This window comes from Meriones unguiculatus, chromosome 1 (assembly GCF_030254825.1).
Source record: "Meriones unguiculatus strain TT.TT164.6M chromosome 1, Bangor_MerUng_6.1, whole genome shotgun sequence".
In the NCBI taxonomy this organism is placed as follows: Eukaryota; Metazoa; Chordata; class Mammalia; order Rodentia; family Muridae; genus Meriones; species Meriones unguiculatus.
In genome coordinates, this window is record NC_083349.1 from 135,984,510 (window position 1) to 136,000,302 (window position 15,793).

At 38.5% G+C, this 15,793-nt stretch overlaps 1 protein-coding gene across 5 annotated transcripts in view; it reads left to right on the top strand.

Moving 5' to 3' along the window:
• Positions 1-15,793, top strand: part of Agmo (alkylglycerol monooxygenase) — a 313,051-nt gene that overhangs the window by 111,733 nt on the left and 185,525 nt on the right. For all 5 annotated transcript variants that reach the window (XM_060367237.1, XM_060367255.1, XM_060367241.1 and 2 more), the window contains one exon: positions 3,091-3,186. In XM_060367237.1, coding sequence (XP_060223220.1) covers positions 3,091-3,186 — 96 coding nt within the window. The remainder of the gene's footprint in view (positions 1-3,090; positions 3,187-15,793) is intronic.

Here is a 15,793-nt window from a genome sequence, read left to right on the forward strand (position 1 = left end):
AAGTAGCTAAGGTTGGCCTTGGAACCTCTATCCATCTGCCTGCCACAGTATTCTATTTGCTAGGGCACAGGTTTGTGGCATCTCACTGGAGGAGTATGTTTTAAATAATCATATTAGTTCTCTGTACCTGTAATAGAGGATTTCCCTTTTTCTGTTATCATAAACACAAGGAAAATAGACACACTACTTGATTCATTGATTTCTAGTGTCTTCTGAAGAAAAAAAGAACAAGCTTTTTCTGTAATACTATAAAAGCTGAAACTTTTAGGAGAACAGATGTCTAAGAAGTAAACTACTTAGAATACTTAAAAGCACAATGGATCCTGAAGGATTTGTGTGTTCATTTGTTTGTTTTCTTTTAAAGTAGTTATATATGGGGCTGATGAGATTGATCAGTGGTTAATAGCACCGGTTGCTCTTCTAGAGGACTGGATTTTCATTCCTAGCAACCACATCCCAGCTTATAACCACCTGTAAAGCTAGCTCCAGAAGACCCAAGGCCCTTTTCTTTATTCATGGGTAATGTACATATGTTGTGAAAAGACATACATGAAGGAAAACTACCAAAACATATAAAATAAAATGGCAGTAATAAATGATAAAGTAATGACACACTTTAAGTTTAACTATTTGGCTTAGCAGTTTACTAGTAGCCAACTGTCCTCCAAGCCCTGGTTTTCTTCCCAGCTCTGCCTGGGCCTATAACCACAGGCAGTCTCTGGTTTTTCATTCCCATGAGTGGCAAACCTGCCAGAGTGTACCATTGTCGTTCACTTTGAAATCATCAGGGCATGAAAGAATGATTCCTCCATCCATACTCTGCACACCCGCCGCCACCATGCATTGCATGCTGGGAGTCCTGAGACTGGCTCTGGTGTGTGTGTGGTCCCCTACTTCAGCCATGGCTGCCAGATATAGGGAAGCTCTCTACATGCTCAGTGAGCCATAAAATGAACATGAAATCTCTTCCGCTTCTGCTCTCTGTCCTGCTCAAATGCTCCTAGAAGTTCAGTTCCTTCAAGCTCTTAACACTGATACCCCATGAGCTTTAAAGACTGGAGAGAAATGTTACAGCTGTAGCCTGCTTCCTGATCTTCCTAAGATCATCCAAGCCTACCACAGTCTAGGCCTTTATAGCACTACTTCTGACAGTGCAACAATGTCATGATACATATAATCCCCCATATGCCACCTGTCTATTGCTTCACGATGCCAGCACCCAAGCGTCGTTCTGCTGCTGCCTTGGGGTTGGGTAAATGACACTCACTTTGTCTCTACTGGACTGAGACTATGTTTTGTCTTATACTCACTGTTTCTCTCACACTTAGAGTTCAAGAATGGCTCTGGTTTATATTAATTCTCTCATAGAATAATTAACCTAATGTAAACAGTGTTATGCAAAGCTAAAGAGCTGTGGAATCAGAATGGCACTGATAGGAGTGTTAAGTAGAAACTAACTTATGCAGTAAGTAGGCCCAATGTCTGCTGTCCCAGACACTAACAAAGTATGAGGAAGATTTTTTTTGTCAGTCAAGTTTAAGTACATTTAAAGATTTATGATAGAAGACGCAGTTAAATTATTCATAAAGGATGAATTCATAAAGGATAACCACTTTGGAGATGGAAGACAAGGAGATGTAGCACCACCATGCCACTGAGGCCTAGGATTTGTTTCTTTTTTGCCTTACAAATGTAACTATAAATGCAAAAGCTTTGTAATAATTCAGAAATTAAATTGTAACATACAGAAGAAATGTTTTAAAAATACAGCATTATAGAAATATGCATAATATGATATCAGAAATGTAAAACAAAAATGAGCTTCTTCTGATACCTATTTGGGTCTTTGGATTTTCTTTCGAAGAAATGATTGCGACCACTCAAAACTTCTCTCAAGAATAAGCTGTTAGGAGATCACAACAAACCACAGGTGTTAGTCAATTCTAAGCAGTTCTGAGGTTTAAAAAGAAGTTTGTCTATCTTTGTGATTTTGATATGTTTCTTGTATGCAACAGATTGTTGTTGGGTCTTGTTTATGCATCCATTCTGTTAGTCTGTGTCTTTTTATTTGAGAATTGAGTCCATTGATGTTGAGAGAGATTAATGACCAGTGGCTGTTAGATCCTTGGATTTTGATTTTGGTTATAGTAGTGTGTTTGTGGACTGAGAGAGGGCCATGGGTGGAGAAGAGGGAGGGAAGGTGGGATTGGGAGGAAATGAGGGAGGGGGCTACAGTGAATAAATTCCCAGCATGCAATGCATGGTGGCGGTGGGTGTGCAGAGTATGGATGGAGGAATCATTCTTTAATGCCCTGATGATTTCAAAGTGGACGACGACAATGGTACACTCTGGCAGGTTTGCCACTCATGGGAATGAAAAACCAGAGACTGCCTGTGGTTATAGGCCCAGGCAGAGCTGAGAAGAGGGGGCTACAAAGTGAATAAATTGTAATTAATAAAAAATAAATATTTTTTAAAAAGAGAGAGAAAAAGGAGAAGTTTGTTTTCCAAGGCATGGATATTTACATTTCTAGGCAAATCTGGACCCTAAAGACTTATTTCCACTCTCTTCACATTACACTCTACCTTAATAACTTTGATAAAAATTTAAGATGTATTTTACCTTTAATCAGTCATATAAAGATTAAAATAGACAACACATTCTACTCTACATAAGCTCTTCCAGTGTGTCACACATTTTCTTGTATTGTGACTGCATTTCATTGTTGGAAACACCAGGCAATAACTGAGACTTTGGGAGGGGTCAAGGTATAAAGACACGTGCTTTTCAATTTTGCTTCAGTTAAGTACCTGTGCATTAAAAGCAACGACTTTCAGACAGAAAACACATCTGATCTTTCAGTAGTAAGGAACTAACTAACAGCATGTGATATTTTAATCAAAACACATTAACTGCCCAAAAGAAAAGTGATGTATGTAAATCTATCACTGTGTGAAAAAATAATGTTGCCAAGCAAAATGGTTATAATATATATAAAATATTATGTCTGATGAAGAAGGGCCATTAGTGAAGCTTCTGTTGAGGGACCATGAGTATAAAGTGATGCAGATTTTTTTTTTCTCTTAAAGATTTTCTACTGTCCCCTCGCCCTCTTCATACCACCTTCAGTGTTTGCTGTTCATATCCAATTCAATCTCCTCTACCAATTTTGGATTCACACAGAGGTAAGTGTGACTCTGTGATTGTGTGTATGTTTGTGTGTGTGCATGTGTATGTGTGTGCATGTGTATGTGTGTGCTAAAAATTTTATAAGAAAACAGCCTCAAGCAATGTCCTAGAAAAATCCTAGCAGCTGATTTATTGTGTAAGAAAAATTTTAGTCTGCCTTCTTTAAGGAGAAACATCTGTTCAGTTTTATTTCTTTTATTCTGAATATATATTGCAAAGTTTATAAGATGCAATGAAGCCAGTTGGTCCCAATTAAATAACAACAATTTTTGAACTATTAAGTACCAAAACATTTTAATACTATATTTGCTACAATATCTCCCTGTGTTACAGTTCATTAAACATAGCTAAACAAGAGATGTTGAAATCTATTTCGATTTAAAGACTGAAGTGTGTGTGTGTGTGTGTGTGATCACTTGCAAATATTTAACATATACAGGAATTTAAAAAAACTTTTTGGTAATCTTACTTAATTACAGAGATTGTGCGTTATTTAAATTTGTTCAATATATTATTAGGCTTTTATTTTATTTTCTCTAGAAAACTGAACACAGAGCTTCTTGGCTCTTCTAGAGACATTCAGATATTCAGGCTTGGATGTTTGCAGATATATCATAAAGCTACTGTTTGCTTTGTGAACTATTTGTGTTTATTTTTTTGTTAAATAAAAAAAATCATACACATAGGAGAAATCCTAAAATCACTTGTGTTCACTGGCAGCCTTTTGACATTCTCACAGCAAGCACTTTCATAGGTGGTGCGGTGTGCAATTTCAGTAGTCCCAGCTGCACCGCACTCATAGAGAAGCATTGTCTCTTTACCTGCTGTATTGCACACTGCAGCCACGCCTGGGGTAGAGATACTGTTACCCTGACTTTGGACATACCTGTGTTATATGACGATCTGTCATGAAATACTATTTGTTTTATGACAGCTGATAGCCATCAAACAGCTCATGCTATAACAATCTGAAAGAGTAGGTGGGGCCAGATCTGGCTATAGAGGTCAAAGACCAAATTTGTTTAAATCAGGAAAGGGAAATGTTCTATTGATTTACTTGGAGGGGTTAAAGGAGAGTTTCATTTTTACATCTGCTCTGCCAGAGGTCAAGCCTTGTGTCAGGTTGGGTGTTAGGATACAGAACTATGGTACATAAGGATCTTCTGCCTTTTCCTTGTCACTTTAAGAGATCCTTGAACCAAGGTTCATGTGCCATTTCAGAAGAAAAGTGCAGGCCTAAAAACAGGGGGGCATTATTTCAAGATCAATTCCACCTGCTGTTTACCTTTCCAGTTGAATAGCAGGTGTGACAGAGCTTGTCATACATGCTGCACTTCCTGTTTTCGCAGGAACTTTAATAAACAAAGTTGCCTTAGATGAATTGCAGGAGAAGCCAGCCCCCATTTTATAACCTTTTCTTTGATTTTTGGAATTTTAAGTTATGCTATAAGCTGTGAATTCATTTCTGAAAATTTCCACAGCTGTGAAATGACAGACAGCATACTACTTTCGTTTGCTTACAAGTAGGAGAATTATTCAAGAGGAAACTCAAGAGGGTGGTGGTGATGATGGTTTCTTGAGAGAGACACTGAATAGACATCTGGTGGAGGAAGACTTAATTTTCTCTTTAACGTTTAAATATTTATGCATTTGATTGTGTGTATGTGTGCATGTGTGAGTGTGCTTGGGTTGATGTGTGTACACCACTTGTGACATGCCTGTGGAGGTTAGAAGCGGTTCCAGAGCATGATAGATAGTTGTTTGTCACCATTTGGACGCTCAGAACTGAATACCAGTCCTCTGCAAGAGTCATGCGTATGCGTAATCATAGATCCATCTTTCTAGTTCCCATGGAGATTTAATTTAAAAGAAAATATTTTCAACGTGTGCTTGTCCTACTTTGTCAATTAGAAGTTAACATAGCCTGAATCCCCAAGCCTGATAATTTGGGCTTGTTCACCACAACCCACACTGTAGAAGGAGAGAACTCATTTGAGCAAGTTCTCCTCAGACCTCCACATGAGCTCTGGGACATAAGGGTAAGACAAAGAACACACACACACACTTAACAAATCTAATTTAAGTGTTTTGAAATGTCACACAAAGTTGTATCTTGTAGGCAGGGCAAATTTTGCATAGAAGGTTTTGTGAGTGGGTTGGTTTTCCCCTCCCTCCACTAAGAAAGACTAATTCTAGTCAGAGGATCTCCACTTCAGTCTCTGTAACCTCTTCCACTTGGAGTCTCTGCTTGAGTCCCCCTCATATCCACCCAGAACCTACCCTAACTTAGGTCTCCAGCTTGTCACAGAGATGTCCTCATCTTCTGTTTCTCTTTTCTCTACAGGCTTTCTGTCCTCTCACTCTTGTTCTCCCCAGGTCTGATCTCCACTTAACTCTGTGCCTCCTCTCCTACCTTGTTCCCTCTCTTCAGCCACTACTTCTGTCTATTCTATCTCCCCTTCCAAGTGAGATTGATGCATCCTTTCTTGGCTCTTCCTTGTTACTTAACTTCTTTGGGTTTGTGCCTCATAGAATGCTTACCCTGCATTATATGTTAAAATCTGCTTATAAGTGAGCACAAAACCATGTGCGTCTTCTCACTCAGAATGATCTTTTCTAGTTCCATCCATTTGCCTGCAAATTTTATGATTTCCTTGTTTTTAATAGCTGCGTAGTATTCCATTGTGTAATTGTGCCACAGTTTATTCATCCACTCTTCAGCTGAGGGACAACTAGGTTGTTTCCAGCTTCTGGCTATTATGAATAAAGCTGCTATAACCATAGTTAAGCAAGTGTCCTTGTTGTATGGTAGGGCATCTTTTGGGTAAATGCCCAGGAGTGGTAGATCTGGGATCTTGAAGGAGACGAACAAAGCTAAAAGAACCTGAGTCCCAATGGTCCTGCAGAGATTGATGCACCAACCAAGGACCAGGTCTTTATCTTTTTGGGTAAATACTTTTCAATTTCTAGGTTTTGTGTGTTTTCTTATTGTACTGGGTTTTTGGTTGTTGTTTTTTTTTTGTTGTTGTTGTTGTTGTTTTTAATAACCAAACTGTAACCCAAATAAAAGCACACAAAAAAACTTCTGAGTCCATTATTTGTTTGTCATCTACTCCTAAACATAAGGTCTACCCTGGAGTGCATGATATATACAGTGTCTTTCCACTGGGAAAACAAAACAACAACAACAAAAATCCCGATAATCCCTATTCCAGTAGGTGTAAAGGGTAGTTCGTTGTTAACCTTTACATTTGTAGCTAGGCTTACATTCATACATTCACCTAGTCATTCTTTTTTAATATAACAAAAACACAATATTATAAAACAAAAATTATTACTTTGAAGTTGGGCAAGACAGACCAACAGGAAAAAAAAGAAGAAGAAGTAGAAGTCAAGAGAGAATGCAAGAATCACAGACCCACAGGTAGGCACCCTCAGGAATCCCACAGGAACACTAAACTGGAAGCCATAATGTGCTCAGTGAGGACCTGGTGCAGATCTGTGCAGGTCCTGTGCATACTCTTCAGTCTCCTGATTTCGTATGATTTTGCTCATGTTTGTTGAAAGAGCCTGTTTATTTGCTATTGTCCATCCATTCTGGCTCTTGCATCCATTTTGGTCCCTTCTTCCTTTAGCTTCCCTGAGCTCTGAAAGGAGGGGTTTGATGGAGACATCCCATTTAGAGCTGTGTGTGCCAACATTTGTCTAACCGCACAGCGCTTGGCTGTGGCTCTCTATATTTATTCCCTTCTGATGCAGGAGGAAGCTGCTGTAATGATGGTTGGACAAAGCACTGGTCTATGAGTACTGCAGAATATCATTAGGAGTCATTGTGTCACTACATTTTTTAATAATTTTTTATTATCATTTGGTTTTGCCCTAGGTCCCTGCAATAAGGAAAAATTACAGAAACACCATGTCATTTTCAGGACATGAACTATCTCTTTTTTGGGGCTCTGGGACTAAAGATTTCCCAGTGCTCCTTTGCTGAAGTGATTATTAACTTGGATTTTCCTTTACCTTACCATCATAAGTCTTTACCATAATAAGTCTTTTCACTGTGAAATAGGCATAATCACAACACAGCGCTGTTACAGTACAGGAAGACAGTGTATGTGGCACCTTAATCACGAGACGGCATTATTACGGTACAGGAAGATGTAACAGTATATGTTACATCTTAATTACAACACGTCATTGTTATGGTACAGGAAGACAGTGTGTGTTACACCTTAACCAGGACAGAGCACTGTTACAGTAAAGGAAGACCGTGTGTGTTACACCTTAATAACAGAACAGTGCTTAACATTCAAAGTACAAAGACGTTTATGTGTAACAACTTACTTCCTCGATTCCTTTTATTTAGCTTATTGGGCATTTCTAGCAATCATCATAGTTACTCACATACATTTTGTGTTATAATTTATTTCCCCTATATTTTAATGTGAGTCATTTATATAAATACTATTAGTGAACTTGGATGAAAGTAACTGCTTTTGTACTCAGTACTACCAAGTGGTTTGGGGTAGATAGCAATAATAACATATTAAAAAAATATACCAAATCACTTGCTCTGTGTCAATCAAATTGCAAGTGCCAAAATGGATGTTCTCTACAAGGGCAGAGCAAACAGATGGCTGGTGCTCTGATCTTACCCACCTCTCAGCTCCCCTTGGACAGGTACCTCTTATACCAATACGATAACAAAATATGTGCCATGTACTAAGCATATGTATGTAAAAAGCAAAATGGCATTACTTATTTCCCATAAAATCATGTGAAACACTTAGAGTGCACTAAACATTTATGATATATAAACAAGAAATGTGAGCATATTTTACCTTTTTAGTGAAACTTTAATTTAAGATTGTATTTTGTAGAACATGTGGCAAAAATTGTTCCAAAAATATGATAGAAAAATGACGAGAAAAGAGGAGTCATTATATTCACCTTATTTCTGTGAATCAACACCATCTCTTTTAAAGATAAGAAACTTAATATTTGTATTTATGATTGTTGACTATGATTGTTGATTATGGCTATTTTTGAGATAGGTTTCTGATCATTATTGTCTGGAAGATTACTCCATTAAGCAAAATAAAGACCTGGTTAGGTCAGTTTCCTAACTCTAGTTAAACAGTAGAGTTGTTGAAAAGCTAAGGTTACATGGAAGGGAAGGAGGAGCTCCCCTATCAATGGGCTTGGAGAAGGGCATGGGAGGAGATGAGAAAGGGAGGGTGGGGTTGGGAGGGGCTGAGGGAGAGGGCTACAGCTGGGAGACAAAGTGAATAAACTGTAATTAATATAAAAAATAAAAATTTAATTAAAAACATGACCACAAAAACACAGTAGAGCTGTGAATAAAAGACTGGTATATCATTCTTTTTCTTTTCTTCTGAAGTCTGGGCAGCTAATTTCATATCTTGGCAAGCTTCAGTTTATGGGAAACTACCTCAACCACATGTCTATAACTCTAGTTTGATGGTTAATAATATGTTCTTCCCCCCTAAAACATTATACACTTGAGACTTCCTCCTAAGTAGACACTTAATCCTTTCCATCTGTCATCTCACATTAGTTTATATTGTGTTGTTGATGACATAACATTATTAATGTTCTATTGCAAATTCTTTTGTCTTTTATTCGTTTTAAGACATCGGTGTCACACCAGCTACAATAACCTCATGATAACAAACAACAAAGTCAATTTTTACATTTATTTACCTTCCTGTGGGTGGGGAAGGACACATGTGTGACAGTGATTATGCAGATCAGAAGAAAACCTAGTGGAGCTGATTCTGCCTACAAACACATGGATCTCAGCATTGAATCCACTTCATCATGTTTGACAAAAAGCCCCTTTCCACATTAACTGTATGTATTAAATTCTCTACAGAAAAGGATTTTTCTATTCCCCATTCTCTGTGAGTCAACACCGTTTCTTCTAAAGCTTTTAAAGGATGTTAGTATCTTGTGATTATGTGAGATAACTACAGCTGTCCTGCAAAATGAATGTTTGATCATTACTCATCTACCAGACTCCTACATTAAGCAAAATAATGACCTGGGTAGGTCTCAGTATAATTGGTGGACAGAAGGGGAACTTTGGAAGAAAACATGCTTAAGTTGAAAGAGAAAGGACATTCAGGAACATTAATTTTCTTGTAACCTTGCCTATTGGAATGCATGGCTTTAAAATACAGCAAGCACCAAGAGTCTACAAGAGAAGGGGTAGGGTTTAGGAAGAGGTCTTCTTTTAAGAAGGAAAATTATGTGAATGGAAATGACAGGCAAAGAAATGTAATACATATTAGTCCTCACAGGTTGCAATCTACTGATTGAAAGTTTATTCTATAATATCTGACTTAAAAATGCTCACCCAGACACACACACACACACACAGGATCGCCCATAAAAACATGAGAGTAGATACACACACTAAAAATATTTGACTTTAAACAGACTTGTATCTGTAAATATTTTCAACAAACCTACTAATAATTATTGGCAGTGAGGAGATTTCACTTTTCAGAAGGGAATTCATTAGATTTGTGCATCTGAGAAAATGCCAATGAAACAGTCTGTCAAAACAGAATGCATGCATGCCCCTCCCCAAGTTCACTGATAGGGGAGAACTTCTTGTCCTTCCTTCTGATCCTAGTCAATTAGGTCTCATTAGGAGTGGCTGTGTTGTCTTCTTCTGTGGCCTGGTAATCCTGCTTCCCTCTCAGGGGGAGGTAATTAAAGAGCAGGCCAATCAGTTCATGTCAGAGACAGTCCCTGTTCCTATTGCAATGGAACCCACTTGGATACTGAACTGCCATGGGCTACATCTGTGTAGGGGTCTTAGGTTATCTCCAAGCATAGTCCTTGGTTGGAGTATCAGTCTCAGGAAAGACCCCTGTGCTCAGAATTTTTGTTTCTGTTGCTCTCCTTGTGGAGTTCCTGTCCTCTCCAGATCTTACTGTTTCTCACTTCTTTCCTAAGATTCCCTGCACTCTGCCCAAAGGTTGCCCATAAGAAGGGAGGGATTGGGATGGGAGGAGGAAGGGAACCACAGGGAGGATACAAAGTGAATAAAGTGTAATTAATAAAGAATAAATAAATTAAAAAAAAGAAACTAAGCAAGAGAGAGGACCCTGACTAAAACACTCAATCCCCATCCTGAAAGGCAATAAGGATGGACATCAGAAGAAGAAGAAAACAGGAAAAAAATCTAGAAACCTGCCACAGAGGGCCTCTGAAAAGCTCTGTCCTGCAGACTATCAAAGCAGACACTGAGACTTATGGCCAACTGTTGGGCAGAGTGCATGGAATCTTATGTAAGAAGTGGGAAATAGTAAGATCTGGAGAGGACAGAAACTCTGCAAGGAGAGCAACAGAACCAGAGAATTTGAACACAGGGGTCTTCCCAGAGACTCATACTCCAACCAAGTACTAGGCATGGAGACAACCTAGAACCCCTGCACAGATGTAGCCCATGGCAGTTCAGTGTCCAAGTAGGTTACATAGTAATGGGAAGAGGGACTGTCTCTGACATAATCTGATTGGCCTGCTCTTTGATCCCCGAGGGGGGGGCAGCCTTACCAGGCCACAGAAGATGACAGTGCAGCCACTCCTGATGTGATCTGATAGACTAAGATCAGAAGGAAGAAGAGGAGGACCTCCCCTATCAGTGGACTTGGGGAGGGGTATGCATAAAGAAGGAGGAGGGAGGGTGGGACTGGGAGGGGAAGAGAGAAGGGCTTATGGGGGATACAAAGTGAATAAAGTGTAATTAATTAAATTAAATTAAAAAAAAAAAACAGAATGCAGAGGTCAGAAGAGGTCCTCAGATCCCTGAAACTGGAGTTGAGGATGGTTGTGAGTTGCTCTGAGGTTGCTAGAAACAGAAGCCTGGTCCTCTTCAAGACCAGAAGTTTCACTTAACCGCTGAACCATCATCTTTCTAGCTCCTCGAGTGGATTTTTCACACAGGCTACCAAATTCACCAGTTTTTAAAGCCTTTTTGTTTAGGGTAGCATCAGATTACTTCTAAAATTTTGTCATATTTTGTCACTGAATACACAAATTGGCAAGACAACATAAGACACTGTTAGTTAAGAACAGACTTTTATAGAATTGATGTGGATATGCCTATGAATGCTTCTAATTTTCCTGTGGCATTAAACAAATTAACAAAAAATAAGTCACTAGTAAAGAAAAAGACCCATGAATTTAAGATAGAGCAAGGGGGTGGGAGAAACATGGGGGGAGGGGAAGAAAATGAAATGAAAGAAAATGTCATAATTATATTAAGTTTCAAAAACAAGTATTAAAAAAGAGTCTTTGGGAATCCATCTCTTCTTGAAGGAACATGTTTAGCATTTTCTTGTATTTATTTTTTAAGTTATTTAAAATATAAGTTAGAACAAATTAAATAAAAACTAACTTTGCATTGCCATTGTTTTTTGTACATGACTCCAGTAATTGGAAGTGACCAGAATCAGCCTCCCTGATAATTTATTATAAACCCAGTATTTTAATATGTATTGACTATATAAACATAGTCCAATACCAGTCTTTGTTCAGACCAAGCCTTTAACTCTCTAACCCTGTGCTGTGGTTCCATCAGAGATATACTCCCTATGAAGTGCTTTGTGATCCCAACTGTCAGATTCCAAACTATAAATATTGTCTTTTCACTCCTCAGTGTAGAAGGCAGCTACTTCCATATTACACGCCCACTGGAGTACGAAACCGCCGATTCAGGTAGAAAAACATCTGGCCAAGAATAAATCAGCATTTGTCCAGTAATTCAAAGTGTGAAACTGGGCAGACAAGTACATAGCCTCAGAACTCTGCTTTAGTCTGCTTCCCTGTAGAGAGATTGCAGCTAATATGGCTGCTACCACCATCTGTCTAAATATTAGCGTGTGTTGTCTTGAATTAACACAGCAAAACTAGTGGAGGATACAATTAAATTTTTATTTTTACGTTTCTTCACCAGATGTTCAGCTATATGAAATAATCCACAAATGCTCAAACTAATTAAGCCCTTTATAAAAGAAAACAATGATAATTAAAAGTTGACAAGTTCAAAGTAACAAGTAAAATTTTTAATTTTTTTATTATTATTATTTTTCCAATTTATTCACTTTGTATCCAGGCTGTGTCCCCCTCCCTTATCTCCTCCCTATCCCTCCCTCCCTTTGTCCATTGATGGGGGAGGACCTCTTCCCCTTCTGACTCTAGCCTATTGGGTCTCTGATCACCTCCCCCTGGTGGATGCAGCCTTGTGAGGCCACAGAGGAAGACAATGCAGCCAGGAAAACACTTTTAGAATGTAGATATATGTGATTCATGAATTTTATATTTTTTTATAAAATTTTAAATAAGAATTGCTGTAGTATTACTGAAAGCTAAGTGAACATTCCTATCATATTCTGTAGCATCATATGTCATCACTCATTTGAAATGAATCATTAACTTTCCAGATACTACACTGTAATTTCCTTTGTTCTATTATGTTGTTCTCAAGAAATCTTAGAACATGCATAACCAGTAAGTCCAAAATGGGTAAAGCTAATGTTGATAGCTCCATGGTTAATCATGAAGGTAGAGAACACAGACTTTTCTTAATCAGTCACTGAGGCTGTTTGTAGAATAAGCATCTTTACTACAACGCTTTTCACCTTGATGTCTGGATCAGAACTCAGGTTACTGTTTACTAGATAATACCTGTGCTGACTAATAATTCAAACTGATTATAAATTTACATCAATCATCTTTAAAGAAAAAAAGATAAGTGCTTTTCTTAGTATTAGGAAACTGAAAAAGCAACTGGTTTGTTAATATTTTGTTTCTCACACAAGAAGGAAGAGTATTTGTAATCATGTCCTATTTGAAAATACCTTTAAAATTAGCCATAGGCTCATGCAATATTTCTGAAAAGTAGTTATAAATATTCATTTTTTTTATTTTCAATACTACATTTTTGTATTTTAAAGCTATATTTTAGCATTGTATATATGCCATTTGCAGATATAAAAACTGAAAGATAGAAATATTACATAGTTGTCCCAATAATCTTCTAAAATTTGATAGCAAAGGGAAGAGTGCAAGGAATCTTATGAAAGAAGAGGGAGATATAAAGACCTCAAAGGGACAGGAACTCTACAAGGAGACCAACAGAGCCAAAAAATCTGGGCTCAAGGGGGCCTGCAGAGAACAATACTCCAACCAAGGACCATGCATGGAGAGGACCTAGACCCTCTGATCAGAGGAAGGCCATAGGCTGCTCAGTTTACAAGGGCATTTCCTAGTAAGGGGAGCAGGGACTGTCTCTGACATGAACTCAGTGATTAGATCTTTTATCACCTTGCCGGGGGGGGGGGATGTGCAACCTCGCTAGGCCACAGAGGAAGATGATGCATCCAGTCCTTATGAGACCTGATAGATTAGGGTCAGATGGAAGGGGAGGAGGACCTCCCCTATCCTTGAACTAGGGGAGAGGCAAGGGAGAGAAGAGGAAGGGTGGGTGGAGCTGAGAAGAGACAAGGGAGGAGCTGTAGCTGGGATACAAAGTGAATAAAATGAAAGAAATTAATTAGAAATAAATAAATTAGAAAACATGTCTTGTTTGTAAAGTGTTGAAAATAAATTTTAACAGGCTATATGTTATTTATTATTAGCCCTATAATTATTTCAGTGGTATTATCTTACCTGGTCCCACAATCAGTAAAACACAGACAACTTTTAAACTTTATAAATGCCTTAAAACACCTTGGGCTAGGCAGATAATTCCATCTACTCTATTTCATTAACTTCCTCCACATCTACCTCCCAACCCCCATCCAATGCCCTCTGTCTTAACCATTTCTATCTGGGCTACTGTCCAGCAATAATCTTATAAATACTTACATTTTCCATCTTGGTGTTTCTTTTCATGCCATTCTTAGTCCTTTCTCCTGGCCCACACAGTTCCTTCCCTGCTAACCCATTATGGCATTCTCCTCTTTCCTCTCTTTCCAGCTGTCTGTCTGTCTCCTTCCCATGATTCTGGTGTCCCCAAATCCAGGGACCTTCATCCACATCTACCTTCTTCTGCCTTGCCTAGGTACATACTTTTTTGTTAACCAATCAGGAATAATGTCTTAGGTAGGTTTATACATCAAGGATAGGACAGTAATCAGATCTTGAGGTCCAGTAATTAGCCACCAAAATGTAGATTAGCTCCTAACAGTAGATTTAGAAAAATATCACTTTTTTCTAACTTCTCATTGGACTACGGCAGGAAAGTACAATTTTCTGAGCAATTTTAGTGCACTAATTTGTAATAAATTAACTGAATGTTTTTGTTGAAAGTGACTTTTTTCCAATTTAAGCATGTCCAGTGCTTTTTTACTTCTTATGAACAACGAATATAGAACCCAATCAACATTTCTGAAGACTATTTGACAATAATTAATAGTGACATAGAACAGAATAAGCTAGATGCCTATAGGACAATTACCTAGAAAAGTATGTTTTAAAATAGTTCCTGCTCCAAGAGAAGATTCAATTTGAATTGAAATATGCAATGTTTATGGGTTATGGAAGCCAGTCAGAAATTGGGAAACATGTGATCAGTTAGTGACAGGCATTTAATTAGTGGATTTACTGCATGCACTTTATTTCACCAAGCAATATTGTTCCAGCCTAATCTCTTAGAAAACCAGAGACTCACCAATAGTTTATCTGTTTAAGAAATCCATTCTGAATATAGGATAAGCGGATATAGAGATTCTTAAGAAATTATTTTCAAATTGCCAGATGACACAAGAATTCACAGGAATCTCTATGTTTCTTTTTTACAATGACCTGACATTCATACAAACCCCCATTCTAAGAATTCAAGAATTCTTCCCATGACCATCAGAACTTCATTATTCCATTCTCCCATCCAATATTGCTCTATAATTTCTGTTTGTCTCCTTTCATCTACTTTTAATTACCAAGTCATTTGATCAATCATTATCCCTGATCTTATTTTTCTGGGTTCAATCTCAGAAAAATCTCACCCAGTCTCTGGTGCCCTAAGGCCCACAGTTCTGTCTGAGAAGGTGAGTCGGGTACTCAGGTAGGACTCTGGCCTGGTGGCTGAGCTCCCACTGAGCCCCCTAACCTTTTCCTGGGATTGTCTGGGTGACCTGAAGTTGGTCCTGATTCCGTCCTTCTCTTGACTGGAAACCCCAGTCTCTGGTGTTGTGGCACCCACAGTTAAGTCTGGGATGATGACCAGAAGACACAGGTGTGTGGTTCTGGGCTGGAGACTAAGCACCTGCCAAGAATCTGGGACTCTTCTGGGGTTTAACTGGGTGACCTGGGAATGGACCCGATTGCTTCCCACACTGTGGGGTTTCCTCTCACCTGGGAAACATGATTACTGGTGTTTTAGGGCTCAGAGTTCAGTATGCTGGTTGATGTGTAGTCACTGCTGTTCTGCTCATCAGATACAGCGTCCTGTCAGCGCTGTCATCTTGGATTCCCTTGAACTCCTTTATTATCTCTGGTTTTAGAATGACCAAACTCAATCCCTCAAACACTGCTCCTCCAACTTCTAATGTAAAATGTCTAAATCGC